The 24,636-nt window shown below is 33.5% G+C and overlaps 5 protein-coding genes and 1 long non-coding RNA gene across 19 annotated transcripts in view; 3 read left to right on the top strand and 3 right to left on the bottom strand.

Annotated features, from left to right (window-relative positions):
• Positions 1-5,099, top strand: part of LOC122566129 (unconventional myosin IC) — a 34,519-nt gene extending 29,420 nt beyond the window's left edge. For 4 of the 5 annotated variants that reach the window (XM_043722917.1, XM_043722918.1, XM_043722920.1 and 1 more), the window contains 17 exons: positions 30-100; positions 236-444; positions 601-783; positions 863-1,069; positions 1,197-1,459; positions 1,544-1,713; positions 1,792-1,946; positions 2,020-2,148; positions 2,218-2,371; positions 2,450-2,681; positions 2,812-3,042; positions 3,123-3,282; positions 3,356-3,601; positions 3,681-3,896; positions 3,977-4,077; positions 4,181-4,283; positions 4,604-5,099. In XM_043722917.1, the coding sequence (XP_043578852.1) occupies positions 30-100; positions 236-444; positions 601-783; positions 863-1,069; positions 1,197-1,459; positions 1,544-1,713; positions 1,792-1,946; positions 2,020-2,148; positions 2,218-2,371; positions 2,450-2,681; positions 2,812-3,042; positions 3,123-3,282; positions 3,356-3,601; positions 3,681-3,896; positions 3,977-4,077; positions 4,181-4,283; positions 4,604-4,618 (2,845 nt within the window). In that variant the 3' untranslated portion in view covers positions 4,619-5,099. Of the gene's footprint in view, positions 1-29; positions 101-235; positions 445-600; positions 784-862; positions 1,070-1,196; positions 1,460-1,543; positions 1,714-1,791; positions 1,947-2,019; positions 2,149-2,217; positions 2,372-2,449; positions 2,682-2,811; positions 3,043-3,122; positions 3,283-3,355; positions 3,602-3,680; positions 3,897-3,976; positions 4,078-4,180; positions 4,284-4,603 lie in introns of those variants that run through there. The other variant, XM_043722921.1, reaches the window with a different exon arrangement.
• Positions 4,249-6,472, bottom strand: LOC122566150. Of its 4 annotated transcripts, none has more exons than XR_006316409.1 (4): positions 6,336-6,472; positions 5,614-5,713; positions 4,580-5,498; positions 4,249-4,426 (listed from the first exon to the last, which is right to left on the bottom strand). XR_006316409.1 is itself a non-coding variant. In XM_043722984.1 (4 exons), exons 2-3 carry the CDS (start codon positions 5,708-5,710, stop codon positions 5,332-5,334), a joined length of 264 nt encoding a protein of 87 aa, XP_043578919.1. In that variant the 5' UTR covers positions 5,711-5,713; positions 6,091-6,229; the 3' UTR covers positions 4,249-4,426; positions 5,326-5,331. The 4 variants fall into 4 exon arrangements, 1 of the variants encoding a protein (XP_043578919.1); XR_006316408.1 differs by lacking the exon at positions 6,336-6,472 and adding an exon at positions 6,091-6,229; XR_006316410.1 differs by lacking the exon at positions 6,336-6,472 and adding an exon at positions 5,783-6,024.
• LOC122566145 (peroxisomal membrane protein 2) lies at positions 6,251-7,653 on the top strand. Its single transcript, XM_043722976.1, has 5 exons — positions 6,251-6,392; positions 6,467-6,562; positions 6,673-6,820; positions 6,900-7,019; positions 7,108-7,653. The coding sequence occupies exons 1-5, from the start codon at positions 6,295-6,297 to the stop codon at positions 7,195-7,197; spliced, it is 552 nt and encodes a 183-aa protein (XP_043578911.1). The 5' UTR covers positions 6,251-6,294; the 3' UTR covers positions 7,198-7,653.
• LOC122566133 (serine/arginine repetitive matrix protein 2) lies at positions 7,500-23,240 on the bottom strand. Of its 6 annotated transcripts, none has more exons than XM_043722936.1 (10): positions 23,216-23,240; positions 21,702-21,943; positions 21,280-21,384; positions 16,072-16,350; positions 14,157-14,282; positions 14,002-14,080; positions 13,113-13,168; positions 11,013-12,986; positions 10,758-10,928; positions 7,500-9,488 (listed from the first exon to the last, which is right to left on the bottom strand). In XM_043722936.1, exons 2-10 carry the CDS (start codon positions 21,929-21,931, stop codon positions 9,338-9,340), a joined length of 3,171 nt encoding a protein of 1,056 aa, XP_043578871.1. In that variant the 5' UTR covers positions 21,932-21,943; positions 23,216-23,240; the 3' UTR covers positions 7,500-9,337. The 6 variants fall into 6 exon arrangements, with proteins under 6 accessions (XP_043578871.1, XP_043578870.1, XP_043578872.1 ...); XM_043722935.1 differs by lacking the exon at positions 23,216-23,240 and adding an exon at positions 22,551-22,699; XM_043722937.1 differs by lacking the exon at positions 23,216-23,240 and adding an exon at positions 22,056-22,080.
• LOC122566153 lies at positions 17,561-18,566 on the bottom strand. Its single transcript, XR_006316412.1, has 2 exons — positions 17,743-18,566; positions 17,561-17,661 (listed from the first exon to the last, which is right to left on the bottom strand). It is a non-coding gene; the product is annotated as an uncharacterized LOC122566153 (long non-coding RNA).
• On the top strand, positions 22,843-24,132 carry LOC122566143 (exosome complex component RRP40). 2 transcript variants are annotated; one of them, XM_043722973.1, is made up of 3 exons: positions 22,843-23,030; positions 23,223-23,418; positions 23,497-24,132. In XM_043722973.1, exons 2-3 carry the CDS (start codon positions 23,228-23,230, stop codon positions 24,029-24,031), a joined length of 726 nt encoding a protein of 241 aa, XP_043578908.1. In that variant the 5' UTR covers positions 22,843-23,030; positions 23,223-23,227; the 3' UTR covers positions 24,032-24,132. The 2 variants fall into 2 exon arrangements, with proteins under 2 accessions (XP_043578908.1, XP_043578907.1); XM_043722972.1 differs by having other exon boundaries at positions 22,843-23,418.
• The last annotated feature ends 504 nt before the right edge of the window (positions 24,133-24,636 follow it).

The raw sequence follows: 24,636 nt of genomic DNA, 5'->3' as shown, positions 1-24,636 counted from the left end.
ATAATTTAGAATCTTTTGTTTCCTTTCAGCTTCGCGCTTTCTGATACTGCTTATCAATCTTTGTTGAAGGAGAATCTGGACCAATGTATTCTCATTTCCGGTAAGAAACATACTTACAAATTTAGTCGTTCTTCTAATAATTAAATAAAGTTTGTTGGTATTTTAAGAAAATTCTACTTCTGCGGCAATGTAATAAGTTATGCTAGACTTAATGTGCTTGGAACTGATCGTTTAGGCGAATCCGGTTCAGGGAAAACCGAAGCTTCGAAGAAGGTGCTAGAGTTTATCGCAGCTGCCACCGGGCACAAGAAACAAGTGGAAGAAGTAAATGACAAATTGATCGGTAGCAATCCGGTGCTCGAAGCTTTCGGGAACGCGAAAACTGATCGCAATGATAACTCGTCCCGTTTCGGCAAGTACATGGATATCCAATTTAATTTCCAGGTACAAATGAACGAACTGTCTCATTGTCTTTATCGTCTATTAGCATTAATTTCAAATGTTTAAATAATTTTTATTGTATCATATATAGTTATTAATACTTACGTATTCGCGTGAAAAGAATGCGTTATGAATGAATGAAATCTAATATCTTTCCAGGGAGATCCAATCGGTGGAAACATCTTGAATTACCTACTCGAAAAATCACGAGTAGTGCATCAATTTTCGGGGGAGCGTAATTTCCATATATTTTATCAATTATTAGCCGGAGCGAGCGAGGAGACTTTGCGAAAGTTATATCTCAAGAGAAATTTAGATACGTACTATTACCTTACCAATGGGGTGAGCTATTATTTTTGCTTTCTAATCAACCGATTGTTTTTTAACGTACATTGTGAGACAAGTTCCATATTATTTTTAGACGAAAGGCACCATAGACAGTATCGACGATGCGACTCAGTATAATGAAGTAATAAAGGCGATGAAGACTATGGAGATGACTCAGCAGGAACAGGATGACTTATTCGCAATAGTTGCATCGGTATTGCACATGGGAAATGTTGGTTTTACCGAGGAAGATGGTGTCGCGCAAATCTTAAAACCAGCTTCTGTCGAGGCAGTTGCCGCTGTAAGTCTGAAGCATCCATACCACACATAAATAGTAAAGTAGATAATAAAGTATCTTTCAGTCTCTTACGATTTGTTTGATGGAAATTTGTTGGCCAATTATTTTCAATTTTTATATTCATTCACAGTTATTGGGTTGCGACATAAAGCAGTTGGCGGGGGCCTTTACGAATCGCACCATAGACGCCCACGGTGACGTGGTCGTTTCCCCGTTAAACAGAGAATTTGCAATTTATGCACGGGATGCGTTGGCGAAAGCTGTATATGACAGACTGTTCACATGGCTCGTGACCAGATTGAATAAATCCTTGCAGCCGATTAACAATCCACGTAAGAAAATGGTCATAGGAATCCTGGATATTTATGGTTTCGAAATCTTTCAGAAGAACAGGTACATCATCTCTAAGGTTAAATAATGTTTATTTAATAATCGTCTTTTTTCATTACACGATTCATGAAAGATATCATTCAATAGCTTCGAACAGTTCTGTATAAATTACTGCAATGAGAAGTTGCAGCAACTTTTTATCCAATTGACATTGAAATCGGAACAAGAGGAGTATTTGAGAGAGGGAATAACGTGGGAAAATGTTCAATATTTTAATAATAAAGTCATTTGCGATTTGATCGAAGAAAAATATAAAGGTATTAATTCAAAACTTACATTGGTAAATTAATGAAAATTGTAAATATGATATATTATTTTATGTTTATCTGTTTCAGGTATAATATCCTTAATGGATGAAGAATGCCTCCGTCCCGGAGAACCAACCGATTTGAGCTTCCTGGAAAAATTGAATGTAAATTTGAATAATCATCCTCATTACATAAGCCATATGAAAGCGGATCTACAAACACAGAAAGTTATGGGACGTGATGTAAGACTTAAGACTCACAATTTATTATGTAATCTTCTAATATAATTTTACCTAACATAATTGTGTATTTCAGGAGTTTAGATTGGTACACTACGCTGGCGAAGTAACGTACAACGTCCGTGGGTTCCTTGAGAAGAATAATGATTTATTATATAGGGATTTGCGTGAAGTAATGTCGCACACGACGAACTCGATTATTAAGGTACTTTCACTAATTGATATCGAAACATTATTTCCCCGGTTCTTCATATTAAAATTTATGATCTTGTAGAACGTGTTTGACGTAAAAGATTTGACCAGCAAAAAACGACCAGATACCGCTATTACGCAATTTAAAAACAGTTTAAATAATCTGGTTGAGATTCTTATGGGCAAAGAACCTTCTTATATTCGTTGTATTAAACCCAATGACTATAAAATGCCCAGTAAGTTTCAGTAATTCCTATTTTATTATATTAGAAAAATATTTCATATATGTCAAAATATCTGTAATATCATTTTAGATAAATTCAACGAGAAAATTATACTGCATCAAGTAAAGTATTTAGGTCTTATGGAAAATTTAAGAGTAAGGCGAGCTGGTTTTGCCTACAGAAGGCCGTATGAACAATTCTTACAACGTTATAAATTTCTGTGTCCACAAACATGGCCTAACTATCGTGGTCCCGCTAAAGAAGGTGTACAGATACTCGTGTGTCATCTTGGTTTCGAAGAAGATGAATACAGGATGGGCAAGTAAGAACTATTAACACAAATAAAAAGTTAAATTATTTTTTACATCATGATAATCATTTTATTTTATCATTATAAATAATTTTTATTTATTGAAAAATGCATCTAACACTGGATAAAATTTATTACACAGTACAAAATTATTCATTCGATTCCCTAAGACATTATTCGATACGGAAGACGCCTTCCAGATGAAGAAGCATGAGATAGCTGCTATTATTCAAAGTAAATGGAAATGTATATTAATAAGACGAAGGTATTTAAACATGAGAAAGGCAGCAATAGTTTTTCAAAAGTATATTCGAAGATGGTTGGCGAAACAGGAAGCTGAAAGAAGACGAAAAGCGGTTATTATTATTCGACGGTATTATGAATCAATTTTTCTAATTAAATATTTTTTACACGTTTTAGACATATACAATAAATTAAAATAATTCTATGTAGATTTATCGAAGGATTTATTACACGAAATGGGCCACCAACAGAGCTTAACATCGCTTTTATCGAGCTAGCAAAATCTCAGTGGTTAATCAAGCTCTCTAAGTCACTTCCAGTTGGTGTGTTAAATAATTATTGGCCACCATGTCCATATTCTTGTCGAGAAGTAAGATAAGCGACTGTCTAATTCTATGTATGCACGTGTCTTTTTATAAAGTAATAATGATGTTTCGATTTAGGCCTCAGAGCATTTGCGCGTCATATACAAAAAATGGAAAGCTCGGAATTATAGATTGGCTTTGTCAAAAGAGGATAAGCAGCAATTCGAATTAAAAATTTTAGCTGAATCTCTCTTCAAAGACAAAAAGAAATCGTATGCAAAGAGTTTTGGACCAAAGTTCAAGAATGATCGGCTTGGTCCTGAATACAATGCCTTGAGACAAAGTTTCATTAATAATCATCTTTCTAAAAATGAAACTATAAAAGTAAACAATTTTCTATATTTAAAATGTATAGTTTTTAAATTTTAATTCTAATAATATTTTTTATTTATCTCTTCTTTAGTATGCGACTCCTGTTATTAAATATGATCGACATGGTTATAAACCCCGTGAAAGGGTATTAATTTTAACAGAGCATGCTGTGTATATTTTAGATACCTTAAAAACGTTCAAACTTAAACATCGATTACCTTATAAATCAATTGAAGAGTTGGTGGTTACTGGAGAATCGGACAATTTATTGATCGTTAGGATACCACCCGAATTAAAAAAGGACAAGGTTTGCCATTATTATACTATTAAAAAAGTGTAAATAAATTACTAATATTTCTTAATTGTCGTTACTTATGTTTTGTTTAGGGTGATTTAATTTTGGAGGTACCACATATCATAGAAGCATTAACAAAAGCAATTGATATCACTAATAACCCAAATATTCTTAAAATTGTTCATACGGAATCGTAAGTACAAATAAAAATAGTTAATTCTAATTAAAGAAATGAACCTTGATTAAAAACAAACAAATATGCTTATGCTGGATGCTTAACTAATATCACCTTTCAGAGTGTCACATAAACTAGTCAGTGGTAAAGAAGGTGTGATTGAATTCAGAACTGGTACAACTCCAGCCATTAGTAAAAACAGACAAAGTGGACATTTATTAGTGGTAAATATAATCCTCGCTTTATGTTTAGTTCAGTTTTGCTCCAGTTAATGTTCGCGGAGTTTTTCCCACCAATTCCTGGAATTGGTATTACAGAGTGAGCGTGTCATTCGCTCTGAATGTCTCAGTCCCGCTCTTGATGCAGTCTGAAATGAAAGTACAGAAAAGGAATAAACCCGTCTAACTTCTGAGAATACACATTCTAGAATAGTTTTCATTGCACGGGTTCAAACCAGCGAACATTAAACGGGGCTACTGTAGAACATTTGGTAGATTCAAAATAAGATATGCTGCTCAACTTGTATTTGTGTTTAACATTGTAGGTGGCTTCTCCATAAAGTTCAAATAATATTTTAAACGAACTTGTACTTAGAAAGAAGCGTTCAGCCTACAAAATACGATACGTAACGCAGCCTTAATCGATGTGATCTAGAGTGGAAGTTTATTAAGAAGAGATAATATATTAAAATTTAGTACATTTATCAAATGGAACTCACAATTTTGTACCTTGTTATATGAGTTATGTAAAATATCTTGTGAAATAATGTTTATTTTTGTAATTAGCACATTATCAGCGAAATGAAAACTTTTCGTCGTCGATGTGAATCAATTAAAAACGAAACCCTTGTGCCTTCTAGGAAACTATTGTCGGATAATCGCACAAAAAAGTAATTTATTGCGGGATGTTTTGCAGGTGCACTGAAAATTATTATTTTCTTTTTATATTTATATCCTATAAGTCACTGTGCCATTGATTTCATGTTCAGAATTATTCTATGAAATAACAATACAAATTAAAATAATGATCTTAAATCTTAATAGATGAATGATTTTATACTATTTTCCCGTTACTTATATCCCTCTGTTAGCAATAAATTTGACATATATATATTGAAATGGTTTGCTTATTTATTTTTATTCTTTGTATTGTATAAAAATCTTTATAGCATAGTTCATTTTACAATACAAATATATATTTATATTACATTTATTATTTCAGTAAAATAAAGAATAGTTTTTTTTAGTATCAATCTTAAAATAATACCATAAATTATTTCTTTTTCAAGGTAACTGCTTCCTTTCTAGTAAGTGATATTTTTCCTTCTAAAGCTTTTGCTCTCAATTCATCTTCCATTGCTTTGTTAACTGTTTTTGTAATCATTTGTTTTAACTTATGTGTTTCTTCAAATTTCTTCTTTTTTGGTTGAATAGGTGCATCTATAAATAAAAAAATTCAAACAATTTTTGTAAATAAATTTACATATAATTTAATTTTTTTACTTAAATTTACAACACTTTATTTTATGGTAGAAGTTTATAAAAAGATACTTACTATTTCGTCTTTGAATACCAGAACTTTTTTTGTTCTTATTTTTTCCTTTTACCGTCGATGGCACTTTAGCTTTCACTTTTAATTTTCCTTGAGCCATATCCTAAATATTTGATGAAAACTTTACTAATATTTGATATACAGTTATAGCACACAATACATATGTACATACGGTGTATATACACTGATCCTACCACACAAAACTTAACCTCAACATTACTAAAAAGAATATATACGCATTTTAATATAAATTAAATACATGTTTTATAATCATGGAAAAGATATTACAAAAGAAATAGCGATTATTCACTTTTTATAGGACATATTTATTTTTTAACTATCTTACGTCACTGTCGACTTATGTACTATGTACTATGACCAATTTTGCAATCTGTCAAATTGTGATATTATATGCATTATTTTAAGCTTATTTATTTTATTGTGATACAATTTCAGATAATACGATAAATTAATAATAACCTTTAGTTTTAGATTGATCGCGTTATATGCTAATAACTTGCCAGATCAACGGAACTTGTATGTGTTGCATTTAACTGTTTGTAGCGTTCACTACAATTTACTGTTTGTTATCAGATCGTTCAATCCATAGTTTGACGAAATACCACGTTTAACTCTCGCTTCCTTTTTATCACTCATTTGATATAGAGAAACAGAACAATCAGAATGGCTCTTTCTAAGCCTAAAGATTTAATACTTCAACTTACTTCTGCTTATTTCGAACGTCTTTATACGAGTCCACTGAAAACTAAAGCGATCACTAGGTACGTTATTGCGAATACAAATTGTGTTCCACTTTTAAAATATATTTTAAAAGGAATGTTATTTGTTCTTTTAGTTGTGTCATCGCAGCTCTTGGAAATTTTATTTCGCAAAAAATATCTGGTGCAAAGCGTTTCAATGAAGACAGTTTCCTCGCATTTGCTTTCTTTGGGTAAGGCTCAATAAATTATGGACTAAATTAAGTACTTAAGTACAGCTAGTATAATTGTAATTTTTCATCAAAAAATTATTTGTTCTCTCAAAGTATTACTTTTTTTGTAGGCTATTCTTTGGAGGCCCACTTCCACATTATTTTTATACATACATAAATCCATTTGTGAGAAACCCTTTAATACTTTTGTTAATAGAAAGATGTTTATATACGCCATGTTATCAGGCATTAGCATTATACATGTTGTCTATGTTTGAGGTATGATCTATTTATGCATGTCAATTTGCTTCCATCACTTATTGTCTTTTCCATCTATACAAATTCCTTTTTGTTGTAGGGTAGTTCACATGATGATGCTTTGAAACAAATGAAAAAGTTATATTTGCCAGTACTTACTGCAAATTTAAAATATTTAACATTACTTCAGTTTATTAACTTAAAATATGTTCCACCAATTGTAAGTTCATTTGAGTATTTACTAACCTAAATTAAACTTCTTACGGAAATGATTTCAAAATTAATACATATTTAACAATCTTTTTCAGTTACGTGTTCTTGTGGTAAATCTTATTGGTTTCTGTTGGGCTATATATCTCGCACAACAGCGTTCTAAACAGACAAAAGCTACAAAATAACATCAGTGGAGCAAGATACTAACATATTCATGTAATAGAGATTTAATTTTTATATTACTAAATATAAAAAGGATATGCTGCTTATGGGGTACATATTTGTCAAGCATTACATATTTTATACATAAATTATGCAAATAATTTATCATTCCAATGTTACACAGTTTAATCTGTGCATAATTGTAGTACTATACGTTATATACAGTTTTAAACTGAATACTATCCTTACTAGTACCTTAAGCTGTGGTATAAGAATGGTTATATATATAAATGAATTTTGTATACTTTGTAAAAGAAGAAGAAAATATTTTAAGCTTTTTAATTTAATCACACAACAACAATACAGAGTATATTACAGATATAATCAGAACTTCTTTCATTTCAACGATGGTAACATTTGATGGCTGTAAATTATGAATAATAAATATGAATGTCAAGAGCCATGGTGTGCAAAGATAACAATGTTTTTCCTTCTTACGTTCGTATAAATAACTTCCACTTCATACTTTGTCAGAGTTTTGTAATATTGTAAAACGCATTAATCAAATGATAAGAATGAATTTTCCAGACTTTACATATATTAATTCTAAAATCAGGTCTTTCATGTTATAAGTACCTACATATTTATGTTTCAGCTTCGTTTCATAGATATGCATCAAGGGTGAATTAATGTTGCAACACTATAGCAATTGACATTTTTTTCAATAAAACTGAGTCAGTCATTATGCAAGAACTAATTCTACATAGTTTTTCCTCCTAATCATAAACAATGTAGACTTTTCAAATATGATTTTTTAACCCTATACATACATTTTCAAGACTTAACTTTGAATAATCAAGACTAGTCTAATTATGTCTTTTGGTACGCTGCCTGGCCTTACAGCCAAATGAAAACTTTCTGACTAGCATTCAGATAAATTGAGTATTGCCAGTAAACGAAACTCTAATAGTTTAACATCACTTTTATACATTTTTCTTGACTTCAATTGACAAATGACTAGCCATTCATGATATAAATAAATAAATAAATAAATATATATATAAGTCAGAAAATAAATAAATTAATATAGCAAACGAGCATGATGCTGAGTCTATACACAATAATATATATGTACATACAAAAGGAACAAGTGTAAAACATTGCACTAAAATATGAATTACTTCCTTGAAAAATTAATAGATTAATTTGAATAATGTTTCAGTATGTTAATTACTAATGGAATGTCTCAAATTTGACTAGCTAGTGTTTGTATAACAAACAATTATATGATTAGATAATCACCCGGACGTTGTACTACTACAGTAGTTTTAAATGAATCTTCAAATAATAGAATTGCTATTGAATAATGATGTGAGATCTTAAGAAGCTGCAATCAACATACCTCATGATGCTTATAATCATCATTGTCTTCTTATTGCTTAAGTACGTAGATGTACATAAGTCTACGAAAAACATTATTTTATGAAGACATAAAATTCACAAGATCGCGAGACAATATAATCGAGGAAGATAATGTACTTCCAAAAATGATGGTGTTATAAAATTTTGCTATAAATTAGTCATATATCCTATTATTAAAATATCTTATCTCTGGTTACTCTTGCACATCTAGCTTTTAAATCTTGTTTCAATTCACCAAATTGAAAGATGAACGATAGACAAACTTAAATCTTTCATTTCTTTGGTAATATGTTTGCCCTAGTAATGATATAAATATCATACTGTAAGTATATTAAAATCATTCTTACCTAATATCTAACTAAAATAAAAATGGAGCGATAGAAATAACGTTAGTGTTACTAATACTGAAGCTGATGGTATTACTGTGAACCATCATCGATGAGTATTATTAAGTTACGAGTTACGAGATCAAACATGTAAATGCATATTAAGAATTTACAAAGATTTAAAGATGATGCACCAAACTCAGAATGGTGTATTATCTTTGTACCTTCCTGATACGAAAAAATACAGTGAAGCCTTTCTTTACAATCGTGTCCAATTTCCAACATTATAAACATGATTTAACATGATGTAAGACATGATGTTAGAAAAAAGCATCAGAGGACCTTCATGATCCGCACCATTCTAAATCTGATACATGAAAGGAACGTCTAGTCTTTAGGGATTCGCTCAATCGCTTCAACGCGTGTATGATGGACTTCGACTCGGGGAACAACTTGATCGATGACTTGGACTTGACCAATTACTGTGTCTGCTGCTATCTGAACTACTCGGTGACGAAGGTGGTGTCGGAGTAGGTCGATGATATGGAATTGGTCGTTTCCTGGCGCTAAAATTAACGACTGTTAATATTATGATAATCACACAGTTATATACAATAAAGAACGTTTGTTAGAAATTAGATAAAGATATGTTAATCGTAAACAACTCTTACATGAATTAAATAATTTAAGTAGATATTAATATATATTATCATTAATAATAGATATTGAAAAAAAGGAACGTGCAAAATAAACCATGCAATGCAACAAAAGAAACCATGCAAAAATAAAAACGTGTTACTTACCTTACTGTAATTTTAATAAAGGAAGGCAGTGGATTGAAAATGATTCATAGAACACAACGAACAAAAATGTATATCAAGAACTAAAGAAAACAGTTTGCTTTTATAGCGGTAAATACATTTTATTTTTGACTGACAAAATAAAAGAGAATCTCTACTGCAAATATGTCACTTACAATAATTTATAAGGAAGATACACGCATGCTACGTCTACTCATGTTTAGATCATTTTATAAGCAATTAGATACAAATGAAAAAAGGGGGAAGAAAAAATCATACAAACATAAGTATACTTGACTGACTTGAAACGAAATACATATATAAGTTGTGACGGAGTATACTTTCATTTTACATAACGCGGGTAATTAGATGCGGGGAGTTCGCTAATTAGACGCATTGCATAGTAAGTGTATATGAGTGTCGAAAGTAGTTCCTTAGAAAATTATTGAATCGATACTGATAAAGTTTTAATGTGCCATAATAAGCACGAATAATTATAATTAAACTACACCATTCTTTATGCTTATTCATTAATAATCATTAAACTAGTCTTCACGGTTGCAGCTAAAATTGCTTTGTTTCTTTTTTTTTTCATTTACTTATTAAAAATGAAATTCGGTATGCATCACATGTTTACTACTACATTATAATTATAGGAAAGTAATAGAAACATCTGTGCGAAGTCGTAACTTTATCTTCTATGCCTGTCCCTCGATCTGTCTCTGTAGGACACAACACAAAATAGCATTAATAAAAGAACGTCCAAGCGTGAATTCATCGTAAACTTATCGATATCGTCGCTTTGCAAATTGCTTATTATTAATCGGAACTTCTTAAACAAGTGAGCGTTTCAATCGTGAGATGGATACATCGATGATGAATATATAAAATCAAAAAACGAAAATAAAAAATAAAAGTCGAAAGAAGATAAACGTTTCTACGTTTGATACAACAATGTGAGCTTACAAGATTTGGCGTGGTGCGCTGTAAAACCTGCTGCTACGATATCGAAGCTACCGTTGTATAGATACCTACCTTGTAATACGACGTCTATCTAGAAAACTAGGTGAGCCATGACGTCGAGGTATCGACGGAGACCGAGATCTACTAGAAGCTGAACTGCTGGACGTTGAACGAGAAGACCTACTAGAAACGCTGCTTGATGATCGCGATGAACTAGAGAAACTTCTACGACTATGCCTTGAACTGGACACAAAATAGAAATACATTAAACAATTTCTTATAAGAATAGAGTAAAGGAAATACATGTAAAAAAGACTGATTATTCACCTTAAAGAAGAACGTGAACTACTCCTACTATGACTTCTCTTTTCTTTATCTCGCGACAGTCTGGACAATGACCGCGAACGGCTCCTTGACTTCTTCGATAGCGACCGACTTCTAGATTTCTTCGACAGTGATCGACTACGCGATTTCTTTGACAAAGACCTGCTTCTAGACTTTTTCGATAGAGATCGGCTCCTGGATCCTTTCGATAACGACCTGGTCCTACTCCTGGACCTTGACTTTTCCGGGGAATGAGACGGAGATTTTTTTGAACGTGACGGAGATCTAGATACAGATCGTTTTGATTCCGAAGAAGACCTTGACCTGCTCAATCTCTTTGACCTTGCTGGAGATTTAGATGATTTCTTCGATCTTGATGGCGATGTTGGAGACCTGTGTCTAGGAGATGCCGATTTCTTGCTTCTCGATACAGAACGCGATTTTTTGTCTCTAGAGACGGACCTCGAACGATGCCGAGGCGATCTGGAAGACCTTTTCTCCAGTGACACAGATCTCGTGTACGATCTGGAAGGTGACCTGGAGTAAGACTTATTTCTTGGAGAATGCTTTCTAGAAACAGGAGAACTCTTTTTTGAGATGACTGGCGATGCAGATCTTTGCTTAGATTTGTTACTAGGAATCGGAGGCGGGGATTCAGTTGGAGAACGTAATTTTATAGTAGTGTCTTTATGGGAGATAGATACGGGCGGTGAGTGTGAGGATGATTTGCTCTGTGACGAGTGTTTCCTTGAGACAACTGGCGAATTCTTCTTGGTGATACTAGGAGACTTCGAACGGTGATTTGTCTTAACTGTCATGCTCGGTGACCTTAAGTCAACCTTATTTAAGACTGGTGGCAATGGAGGAGGCGATTCACTGGGAGATCGTATTTTTATTGCAGCCTCTTCTCTAGTCAATGGCAAAGCTGGTGAGGGTGATCTGCTAGACACTGGAGACTGAATAGCAGGTAAATGAGATATAGGAGATTTTGACTTAGATTTCTCTTGCACAAGACCAATAGTATTTTGTACCATTTTGGGCGGGTCATTTGGTAAAGCTATATCCAACACGCTATCTTCTTTCTTCTCAACTTTAATCTTTACTGGACTTATTACCTTCTTACCAAGAGTCTCTCTGGCTTTCGCGGCTAATCCACTCTGTAATCGCTTCAATGTATGCATTTCTTTCATTTTTTCTTCGTCCTCTGCTTTTGGTTCATCGTCTGCTATATCTGTTTCATCCTCGCTCGAGGAACGTAACCGAACTCTTGGTGTAATTGTTCGCATTTTTCTCGCTTTCGAAGTTGACCGGGATTTTCGTTTGTTATCCTGATTCTTCTTCTGATCTCGTTTCTTCTTCTCTTCCAATATATGTTTGTACCGTTCCGGATTTTTCCGTACGGGAGAATAACTCAAGGTAGATCTCCTAGATCTACTTCTTGTCCTACTACGACTCCTACGACGATCTCTAGATCTTTCTCGCCTATCCCTCTGTCTTCTGGGAGACCTGGATCTTCTTCGAGAATCGGATCTCCTGCGTCTAGGAAGTGGTGACAATCGACGTCGTGATCCATAACGATCGTATCTCGATCGACTTCTGCTTCTGGATATGGAGTATCTGTTGTATCTTCTTGGAGATCTCGAAATCCTTCTTCTCCTTGGTGAAGGGCTGATTCGTCGTGACCTTGAATATCTTCTAGGAGACCTTCCTCTATCAGCTTTACTTCTTGATGGTGATCTATGTCGCCTTGGTGGAGGACTCTTATGTACAGCTGGTGACTTATCCTTTTTTTCTGGCGCAGGTTTTTTAACGGGAGAATCTTTCCTCTTGGGAGGAGGAGTTTCGTTTCGACCTTTCTCTTGCTTCTTTGGTGAGCGATTCGATCGAGGCTCTTTCGTTGTGTTCTCCGTCTCATCGTTCTTAGCTTTCTCTACAATTTTGTCATGTTTCATAGACTTTTTCGGCCTCTCCGGAGAACTGGAAATTCATCGAACTTATATATAATATAAAACTATGTACTATCAAAAAAATTATTTCTATTTTGGATTATTCAATTACCCTATTTGAAAAATTTATTTGAAAAACTTTGATTTTGAAATTTACCTATCTGACGAGCTCTCGGATGACTGGTGCTTCTTCTTGACGGGTACTTTTTTCTTCTAGAAGAAGAACAGTATGGATTACTATGTTAGACAGGATTATCTAGCGAACATCAATCATGCATATGTACTTGTCAGTAGGATAAAAAAAGAAATCGTAATTGTTCAAAGATTCTCTGGAGTCTGCTCATTCGCTCTAGTACAAATTCAGAAGATAAAAATGTACCAAGTGTTTCAGTTGAAGAGATGTGTCCGCGAAAGAAACATAATTGAGAAAATAAAAAAAATCAGAGAAGTTGACAACGTAAACGTTATATACTATTTTAATATTAATCTGTTTGCATTGCACCTAGGCCAGAGAACAAGCAGTCTCCTATTCGTTTATTCTCTCGTAAACGTGATGGTGCTTGACACAAAACGAGTGAAAAGGCAACAACAATCGCAAAAATTCGTACGAATAGAAAAATTACAAAATTATTATTACATTGAGTAGCGGCATATCTGGTACTCACTCAGGGAATATATCCTGTCAAATGGCGCTGATAATTACAAACAATACTGAGATTTACACTTTTGAAATAATGACTGTTAACTTGAAATCAGATAAAAATCTTTACAGAAACAAGCAATGAATCATGCTTATTCAAAGTTAGGCGGCAACACAAAATATCTTATAAAATCCAATGTTCGATTAACAACTAATAGGAGAAAAATGAACATAAAAGTAATGTCACATGCTCCTGTTTCACGTGCTAAGGTATATATATATATAAGGTATATATATATATATATATATGTATATGGATATAATATAGTTATAAATACGTATATGTATAGAAAGAGAGAGGAAGATAGAAATTTCGTATCTGTTTCCTTAGCATCATTTTTCCTACCTCATGCTTTTCTTTTGCCTCCGCCTTTGACTTCTTCTTCTTTTTTTTCTTTTTCTTCTTTGACTCAGTTTCGGAAGAACTAAAAAATCAATTATATTAATAATTGAGTATGTACATTAAGTATAAAAAGATACAAATTTTAGAAGTTTGATTACCTGCTATCATCTGAAGCTTCACTAGAATCACTGTCAGAGGAACTAGCCTCAGTCTTCTTGTGTTTCTTTTCCTTTTTCTTCTTCTTGGATTTTTCTTTCTTCTTGCTACCCTTCGGAGATTCCGACCTAGGAAATTCGTTCGTAGTTATTCTAAAAGTTTCACTATAAGTAAGTTTAATTTTTTTTTTTTTTTTTTTTGGTTAATAATATTTAATTTTTTTAATTCTTGCAGTGGGCGTCTTCCTGTCGACAAGTGCATACCTTGTGCTGACAATAAAGAAAGCTGTAGTACAATGTATCCGTGTGTGAAACAAATACTTTATTCTAATGATACAAGCTACCTGCTGTATTCGATTAAAAAGTAAGAAACTCGGAAAAAGTAACAGTTGAGAACGCGTAATTCCGGGCGAAATTTTTACACTGATCTATCTCAGCATCTGGATAAGGTATTCAATTTAAAAAATGGATACTAACTTATATACTGATATATATATGTATATGTATAGGAAATGCAGTGTGTGAATATTTTAGTAAGTATCGATGTAGAAAAAAAAAAACGAAAAATTATATATATAAACATATTTTTTCCAATCTTTCACTGCAATCCCAAGTGAATTAAGTAATAAAAAATATAAGTACAACGATACATATATAAGGTGAAAATCACAATATCGGGCTATAGCTAACAAACCGACTACATAATCACTCATTTGAAAGATTTGGTTTTTCATACGTTTTGCGAGATTTTCCTTTTTTTTTCTAACTGGTCACCGGACACTGTGCGTTATGTAAAACCAAATCTTTCAAAAGTTACAAAAGACGAGTATACAAAATATGAGGAGTATTGATATAATATGGGATTAGCATTACCTTGATAACCATCGATAGGGACGGACTTGTCAGAAAAAAATAGAGAGATGACATTAACAACAAGCTTTATCGATAACAACAACAAAGATAGAAATGCATGATTTACGCGTCAGATTACGTACAACGTTATTTGTTAAAAAAACCCGTGTATATTTTGTATAGTATCAAAGTAAATGTTTGCCCACTGTTTTCTTACATCATTACATTGTATCTAACAAAAAATTTTGCTGATTACTAATTTTTGATGTTACAGGAATTCCAGCAATACAGCAAACATTTACCCTCTAATTATGCCTATTTAGACAAATACCTAAATATATTAGACTCGACTATTTTTCTTTCTTTCTTTTCTTAACACAGATATTTTATATCGTTTTTTATTTTTTCAAGTGTATCTTTTATTTTCTTTTATTACTTTTTTAATTTTTTAAACTTTTTTTTTGGAAAGTAGACGCGACGACCACACTTACCTACTGAGCCTACTGGGTAGGCACTCAGTCCTCCTCAGTTCTGTTTGAAACAGAGAAAGGTGTATGGGACATGAAATAGTAGGTGAGTCATGAGTCAGTATCTGACAAGAGGTGTGTAGTAAGCAAATGAACGAGTGTGGAACTTGCGATAAATGAATAATTAACCGGGGGTTAGGAGAGGAGCTACTACGGGGGATGGTCCGTTCGGTCTTGGAGCCTGGATTCGTGTATATTTTCTCTCACATGGAACAACTATACGAATTTTTTGTTTAAACAATTCAAGTCACACATAATATATATCATTACATTGCACTATAATATAACAAACAATATTGTACACTATTTTATTACTACTATACTATAGTATGCCGTAGTATACCGTTATAGTACTACTGCTACTCTATAGTATACAGTATATCCAATCTTTTAATATACAGCAGTACAATGTAGTAATATAATTACTACAATTTCCTTTATCTGCACTTACATTATCTTATTTGTCTTTATTTTGGCGGATTAATTAAAACATCGAATCCAGCCTCCATTGACCCGTGCACCATTACGTTGTCTTTTACCTTTCCTTCTTATGCTTCTTTCCCTTTTTCTTTTTAATTGCACTACCGGATCGTTTGCGTTTCTTCTTCTCCGGGACGGACGTGGTGTCCGGAGCTGGACTCGGGGTCCGTACTAATTCATACACTTTGCTTGCCGCCGCTCTTGCCTCAGCCTCGCGCGCGTGCCTCTCCGGATCTAGGCTACTTCCCTCCACGAAGAACTCCGATATGCCGAACGCCTCACGTAGCTTTGCATTTTTCTCTTGCTGCGCCTCGGCGATCTGATGTGTCTCTCTTACACTGCAAGAAAAAGTTATATTGTTATTTTCCATCAAGCATAAATCTCTTTTGTACGAATGATACAGTAAATCAATAACAAAGTAATCTCGCATCACGTAAATTATTTGAATCCAAACGATTAATACAATAAATTAATAATAAAAATTTAAAAATTGAAATCTTTTGATCCGGAAAGAAATCTTAGATTCGAATGATCACTGCCGTGTGATATAGTCACTTAAAGGCACTAGAAACTTTACTCGGTAAATCATATGCGAACACATTGACCCCGTGCACCGAACGTACACCAAGTTCGCACATAAACCTAGAAACACGTGGCCATCAGATCTACTCTTTCAGAAACAGCATAAAAAATGTCTGTGATCTAAAGAATATTTTCTTTCCAACAAGATATTTTTTTCCACACGAGATAAGAAAAATCCGATGAAGTAACTGTGCTATGAATAAAAATAAACACATGTCGTGGAGGAAGGGACGAAAACAGGTAACATGACCTATTTTGATATTCTAATCGAATTTGATGACGCGACGAGGAAGCAACACGACACGGGGATGAAACGAGGAAAATTCGTACCGCGTTGAAATTTTCACCGTCATCGTCGCGCGAAACCGGACACACTTGGTGGGCCGTTTTAGTTCTATGAAATTTCGCGACGATCCATAAAGCGTGTAAAGAGATTGACGATGGAGGAGGTGGACGGTGTGTCCCTCGGTGTAGCCTTGGCGAACGTCGATGAAACCGTCCGGACAATGCGGCAAGGCAGTGACATAACACCGAGCAGAGAGACTATACCGAAGAGAAATCGAGGTAGCCCCTCTTCTACCCCGCGAATGAAAAGCAGCAAGCGAGGCCGGGATCGGCCGAGCTACCCCTACGCCAACGCTCGAGCGCGGATCAATACAATCCAGCTGTTCTCTTTTCTGCTATCCCTTTCGCGCCACTACTCCTCGTCGCTGCACGCTCGAATTCAGCAGCCAACCACTTGCGAAGTATCGCTAAACGGAGATCAAACGGCCAAATAATTTTTATTTTTTCTTGTGCTATTTTATTCTTCTCTTGTCACCCTTTAACAGGCTTATTTAATTTAAAGAGTTTGATGGTTGATTTCATTCGAAATGATGTAAATTTTCTGGTAATTGTTCTTTTGAAAAACGACATATTTTATATTTTAATATGTAATTTTTTTTCTTCTAAATTTTCTTTTTTTTCTTTACGTAAGGTAGAGTTAAATAATGCGAGTCTTTGGTAGTCATCCTTTTAGAAAATAAATATTTTGTACATTTTTTCCTTTCTCTTATCTTTCTGTTTTCCTAAGATGGAGTTGAATCTGTTTTCGAATTATTATATTTAGAATAATTGAACGAAGTATGTAGTATCGTAAAGGTAGTTACTTTTGATTATTATGGCGTGTTAAAGGGTAACAGTTGTTTACAGGGAAATGTTTCCCTTTCGCGTGGGATTGGGGGTCAACAGTGTGAATCATCCCCAAATAGAACTCAAAGAGAGCGTTTGCCTTTTTAATCCCCCCAGTTGATCACATCTCCTTTTTGCTGATATTTTTAGGTTTTGAATTTCTGTCGAGAACTTTTTAAGTTATTAACTTTCTAGTTAAAAACTGTAAAACAAACAAATATATTTATAGCAATGTTTGAATAGGAAAGGAATATGTAGCGATACTTTCCTACATTCTATCAACTGTGTGCCATTAGAGGTATCGAATATCCATGTACAATAAGTAGAGGCGATAATCTGTGGTCAGAGAAACCCAATTCCTTCAGTTAGTCTCTCTATCTTCCCACGGGCTTCTCGAGAAAGTTAATTCAAATTTAAAAATACAATCATTCTAAGTCTTTACAATAATGATTATGTAGAAAAAGAATTTTCTTAAAACCTAGAAAAATTATTAGAACGTAGAAACTATAATTTTTACCTTCGACAACTTTTGAAAGATTTTTATATAATGTAAAAAGATTTTATCTCAAAACAATAAATTTTCACAGGTGAAAGGTAGACGGCAAAAAATCTTAAAAATGCATTAATCGATACAAAATATTCAAAAAAGAAAAAAAAGGATGAACATTTACCATTTTTATAGTAATGAAAAGTAAAAGGTTCATGTCTGAAGAAGCTAAGTTCCCACAAATAAAAAGCAGGCCATAAAAACGTATTATTCAACGTAAGAAAAAATTATACACTTAACAAACGTTCGTGACAAATTCACCTAACGACGGAGCGCATGTTGCTTCGCCGTCCGGCGAGGAGGTGGAGTTGTATGCGCTGACAACAGCAACAATGCTGTCGCATCTGCAGCTGTGCACGCTTCTTTCCGTTCGCCGCTTGCAACTTTCGTTTTCGCGATCGTTTCATCACCTTCTGCCTATCCAAGAAGAAATTTCCTCTCCAGAGTGTCTCAAAAAATGCTCGGCCATCAGCTGGACCTCGTCCACGAGCTGGTTTCAAAGGAGCTACTGTCACAGACATAATTATTCCTCGATTCAAAACTCTCGATAGAAAAAACTCCTCCTCTTCCTTGATTTTTTTCAATTAACAATATATATAAATTAATCGAAACTTCGATCTTGTTGCAAATTCTCTCTTCTATTTGTAATCGATATTTTTCTTGATCCCTTCATTGAAATATATATTTTGGTAATTCTTTCAAGTCTCCTTTATATCCTTTACATAAATGTTTTGAAATTATGAGATGTAACATATTATAAGATTTTTCTTTTAGTTATAAGATTTCTGAGAAGATTTATAATAATGTATTTGGTATTTTCCCGATATAGTTACCAATAAATTTTATCTCATTTAGCCAGCAATTTGCTTGGTCAGCCACTGACAACTCTAGAGGACAAACTAAGGGCTTGAATAATTAACGGCCGGGTAATTAGATGAGCATTAAGTACGATCGGCCGCTAATTTACGTTAAGGAGCTCTACCGGTCGGGCGACGGGCATGCGAGTAGTTCCGATGCAGCTTAATCCCTTCTCGAGGCAGGCTTTGACAGTTTAGGCGGCCGGAAGGGGGTTGAGGGTTGGAGGCGCAGGTAATGGCTTCCTCCCCCGATTACACCAGCACCTTATTCAGAACTTCTGCTATCCTACCGAGAACAATCATCCGGCAGCGATGATGAAAACGTCACTTTTCGTCTCTGATCCCTTTCTTCTCTCTTTCCTCTTTTCTCTCTTTCCCTATTTTCTCTTGTTCACTGAGGAAAATTCCTCGTTGCTTGATCGATTATTTCTCCCAACAGCAATCGTCGTTGAGACCAATCTCTTCTTAAAATAACCAACTTTTTGTTTGGAATTATTTGAGAAATTTCTTTTTCGTGTTAATTTCTCTTAAAATTTTTTAACTATTTCCTCTTCAATCTTGCTTGTGTTTTTGCTCTTAGATTTTTAAATTTTTTATATAATTAATAATACATGTATATTGTATAGAGATATATATCTTAGTGACTCGTGTAAGAATATAGGAATATATCGTAATTTCATTGTAGCTTACATGCTAGGGAAGACTTCGTATCAGGCACACTATAGTCGCCGCACCTCGACCCGTACACGACGAGTGCACAGAGAAGCAAGACGTCTTAATTAATTATTGTCGATTCATCGACCTGGAGACACATGGATTTTTATAATAGAAAAATTTCGGATCTCATTCACATCTTCCGATTTCTCTTCTCTCGTAATCAATTCGAAACACGTGGGGATTATACTCTTCTGTTAAATCTTCTCGCTCTCCCTCCTCCTCGTAAATCTCCTCGTTAGAATCAGGAGTTTCTTTTTACCCTTAATCTTTTTCTAATACGTCCCTTGATCTAACAAATTTTATAATAGATGTGCGTATCCGTACGGAACATGTGCGTAAATTTAAATCGGAATTGAGATTGGATTAATACACGAGTACGAATGATTTCTCTTCCTCCTCCGAATTCAACCTACGTACCTTAAATTACACTTAACAGGCCAACTTATCACTTACGATTAATTAAAACATATAATATATAATATATATATATATATATGTATGTATATATATAATAATCTATACGCTAATGGAAGACTTTTGTGATTTGTTTGTTTGCGAGTGTATCACGAAACCGTTACATGTTCCCTCCTGTTTTTGGTCTATTTTTTTTCTTTTTTGATTTTTTTTTCTTCTGACTATTGGCCGACGATTCGCGTACTCGACGAGAGTCGACGACGCGTAGCGTCGTAACGCCGGTCCATCCTCGCACTGAGGCGGAAAGAGTCGAGTATGAGAGATGCTGGAACAGAACTCTCCCTCTCTCTGGCTCGACCCTTTGCGTATCTCTGTTTCTCTTTCTGTGAAGCTCCGTATCTCCCCCTGTTCGTGGGTGGCGCCGGCGCTATGGGGTACGTCGATATCGGCCGCGTAATATCCCTGAAAGCCGACTCGGGAGAGAGAACGTGACTATGTCTCCACCCTCCAATAATATTGGGTTTAGCGGGAACCTGAGCTACCGATTAGAAGCTGCTGCAGCTCCGACATTACATTTACACGAGTTCTAGCCATCGTAGTTATTAGATCTTTGTCTCGAAATCTCTAAAACTTTCGTTTTCAAAATTTTCGATATGCGCGTTTTGGAACGACATAAATGAATGGATTTAGAACGAATAGTTACGTAAATGTTTAAAATTTCATTGAGTTCGTGGTTTTTAAGTTCTTTCTTTTTTATAAATAAAGGGGATCTTAATATAGTCTTAAAATAGAAACAACCTAATATTGCTCATCATTTACATACCATGCAATGCTATTTGCATGCAATTTTATATTATGAAATTACTTGTAGCATATTTAAAAATGCAGCTTATTTACTTCGTTTATTTATTTTGTTCAATCATATTTTATATAATATAATCATATAGAAATGTAAATAATAAGGAAGAAAATATACTTACTTTACACGACCAAATTCATCTCTAGATATTGCTGGTTTGGTGTCAGTTCCCATTAACATGGATCTGTATGATTCTACTTTCTTTGTTACCTCTTCGGATGTAAATCTATAAAGCACAAAGAAAACAAATAAAGAAGAATTCTAGCATTTGTTTAGTTATAGTTAGCAGTTTAGTGAAGAAATACACTGCATAGAAGGAATATATTGAAGCCAAAGATAAGCCAAATCCAATTGAAGTTCGGAATCTCATTTACTATTGGGTTCAAAGGATCAATGAAGCTCTATATTTCTTTCGTACATAATCTATATCTAATTTTTAAATTTATTTTCAAGAAATATTTATTTTTTGAGTAATTATGATGTTGCAATAATATAATCAGATTTATGTACAATATTATTATAAAAATAATGATATGTACTTACCCTTGTTCCTCTAAAATATCTGCTAATTCTGCACATTTGACTTCAACTTTCCTTTTTCTAACATGATCAAGAATATCTTTGTTAGGTTGCTTATTTAGCTGATCTAATTTTCCTTCATCTGTTTTGTAAGTGACTTTGTCTTTAGTCTTGCGTACAATTGCCCAATTTCTTTGGACATGACCATTTGTTCCAGAACCTCGTGGTGTTTGTAATCCAATTCCATTGTACATCTTGTATTATACCTAGAATCATAAAATGTAAAAGGATTCTAAAGAATAATTTGTTAATATCCACAAATATTAAAAAAACAAACACATATTTGGTGAAAATGAATATACATAAATAAATTCTTACAAATATTATTTAAATGATGTACTAATTGAATTTAGGTAATTAAATAAGTCCATTCGTGTTTATTATGTCAGGCTAGAAATTTTCAAGAATAAACTTTACAAGAAAAAAAATTTCAAAGAATGATATTATATACATATATATTTTTGTTGACTAAGAATCACAGGAACATTTCTGTACATAATATAGATTAACGAGTGTCTTAACAATGAATGACAGTAAGTGCACAATAGGCATACTGGTTAGGCATTTAGAAACCTGACTAAAGATCATCTTTATTGGGGTCGCGGAGTATATTAATAGAATTCTTCCAAGTGTTCAAAGTGAAATCATAATTAAATCGCGACGAATCGATCGACAACGTGACATGATTGAACTAATAACTTTGGAAGGAACGAGCAGGTAGGTTAGAATAGAACACACGTAAATCAATTATCGATCCGGTGAACGTTGCGCAAATTTCACAAATATACACTTTGCGTCGTCGAAAAGCATTACCTTTACATTAGTGACACTAGTAACAATCTTGTTGTGTCATGCACGAAACTGTCGATTTTCAAACCCGTCTTAAAACGAAACCAATTAACGAAAAAACACAACCAGTACCACGATTCCTGTGGCGTTACCGTTTTCACGCGGCAGCTTTGCAACGTACCGTACGGTGGCATCACTATCGCACATAAGCGTAAGACCAGGAAAATTGCATTGTATTTCGCAATCGCTTCAAGAACAATATTTTTCCACAATATTCAAATTCATAGTTGAATTGTATTGAGTCTAATAGCTCTAGTTCCAGAAATAAAATAACATTTATTTTCTATACCAGTACATTCGTGATATCGATAACAATTCTTGTATAATTGATTGCATCAATTTATATAAATTACATTGCGCAGCCGCTTCTTCTTTTGAATCTGTTTCGAACAAACGCGCGAAATTAGGAGAAAACATTAAGTTTATCACGAAGCAATGCACATGGTACAACAGAATATAATCAAACATTATTATCTATAATTTTGTATGTTTATAATCATATCAGTGAGAAGTAATACATTTGTTTATGGATAATTTTATTGATCACTCCGTAATAAAAGATATGAGTAAATGATATGTTTATAACCTATAATAATTTCTATTATAACATAAAAACAAAGGTCACTTACTTCTAAGGGACAATGGAAGTCAGTGTAGGAGACGTAGTAATGCCTGGTGATACTATAAAAGATATTGCTACAATTACCAAAAAAGAAACAATCATTTTAGGACCTGGACTTCGTCGCGAAGCTGATACGGTATTTGCATATAAAGCAGGTGTACTAAAGAAAACAGAACCAGCTGTATATTATGTAGATAGTTATCAAAAGCGGTAATCAAATTTTATTTTAAAGGAACATTTTAGCACTTTTTTTAAAAGATTTCCATATATTATATTTTCTTTTTATAGTTATATACCAAACCGTGGAGAAAATGTAGTTGGTATAGTAACACAGAGAAGTAGTGATATTTTCAAGGTAGATATAGGTGCCAGTGAACAAGCATCTCTTTCATATCTAGCATTTGAAGGAGCTACAAAGAAAAATCGTCCTGACATTCAAGTCGGAGACCTTGTGTTTGCAAAGCTTTTAGTCGCCAGTAAAGATATGGAACCAGAACTTGTATGTGTGGATTCTCATGGTAAAGAAAAGAAATTGGGTGCTTTAAGCTCTGAAGGCATGCTCTTCACTTGTTCTTTGAGTCTTGTCAGAAAAATATTAAATCGCAATTCCCTATTGTTCAATACACTTGCACGTAGTCAAGCATTTGAAGTTGCAGTTGGTATGAATGGTAGAGTTTGGGTCAAAGCAAGGACTATTCAAGAAACAATAGCAGTAGCAACTGCTATTTTGGCAGCAGAATATGCTCCACCTAATGGTATTAAAAAATTATGCTTAGACATTGAAAAGACTTTACTTTTAACTCAGTGTGGTAATGTAGATTAATTGTAATAAAGGAAGAAACAAATGTTATGAATGATTTTATTTATTGTATCAATATTTTTAATGAGTTTTATAAATAAATCTGTATGATTTCTTATGTGAAATATGATGATTATGATGACAACCATTATGACAACCATTTTGATAAAAATGTAGAATTAGAGCTATATGTAGTACATACATTATTAAGTATGCTGGTCATGTATACTGCTATATTAATACAATGAAAATGCATAAAATATTACGATTAATGAATACTGTTAAAGGAAATGTACATAAATTTTCATGTTATTTGCATCATTCTGATTGCAATTTAATAATGTACATTCATTCAATGAATAAATCATATCCTGGTAAAATAGCAAGATGAGAAAATCAGATTATTTTCATGAAATTAATGTTATAATGTACATTCTTATATTTTTGTAAAAAATTTTTAAAGCTGTTATAAAAATGAATATAATATAGCAGCTAGTATAGTTTATATCAGATGATTGCAATCAGTATCTAAGTGAAAAGTGACTAAGCTAATTGCTATGTCTTCTCTGATATGTAACTAATGTTTGTCTCCTGATTGTAGTATGAAAGCTAAATACTAATTAATGATA

This window comes from Bombus pyrosoma, linkage group LG3, assembly GCF_014825855.1.
Source record: "Bombus pyrosoma isolate SC7728 linkage group LG3, ASM1482585v1, whole genome shotgun sequence".
NCBI classification, from domain to species: domain Eukaryota; kingdom Metazoa; phylum Arthropoda; class Insecta; order Hymenoptera; family Apidae; genus Bombus; species Bombus pyrosoma.
This window is presented reverse-complemented; position numbering and strand designations above follow the sequence as displayed.

Coding starts and splice junctions, on each gene's coding strand:
- LOC122566143 (XM_043722973.1), top strand. CDS start 23,228: ATGGAAGTCAGTGTAGGAGACGTAGTAATGCCTGGTGATACTATAAAA. Junction 23,419..23,496: donor GTAGATAGTTATCAAAAGCG/GTAATCAAATTT, acceptor TTCTTTTTATAG/TTATATACCAAACCGTGGAG.
- LOC122566133 (XM_043722936.1), bottom strand. CDS start 21,931: ATGTACAATGGAATTGGATTACAAACACCACGAGGTTCTGGAACAAAT. Junction 13,169..14,001: donor AGGCAAAAGAAAAGCATGAG/GTAGGAAAAATG, acceptor TTCTTCTTCTAG/AAGAAAAAAGTACCCGTCAA. Junction 9,489..10,757: donor GATAGACGTCGTATTACAAG/GTAGGTATCTAT, acceptor CGTTAATTTTAG/CGCCAGGAAACGACCAATTC.
- LOC122566145 (XM_043722976.1), top strand. CDS start 6,295: ATGGCTCTTTCTAAGCCTAAAGATTTAATACTTCAACTTACTTCTGCT. Junction 6,563..6,672: donor CTCGCATTTGCTTTCTTTGG/GTAAGGCTCAAT, acceptor CTTTTTTTGTAG/GCTATTCTTTGGAGGCCCAC. Junction 7,020..7,107: donor TAAAATATGTTCCACCAATT/GTAAGTTCATTT, acceptor AATCTTTTTCAG/TTACGTGTTCTTGTGGTAAA.
- LOC122566150 (XM_043722984.1), bottom strand. CDS start 5,710: ATGGCTCAAGGAAAATTAAAAGTGAAAGCTAAAGTGCCATCGACGGTA. Junction 5,499..5,613: donor TGGTATTCAAAGACGAAATA/GTAAGTATCTTT, acceptor TTTTATTTATAG/ATGCACCTATTCAACCAAAA.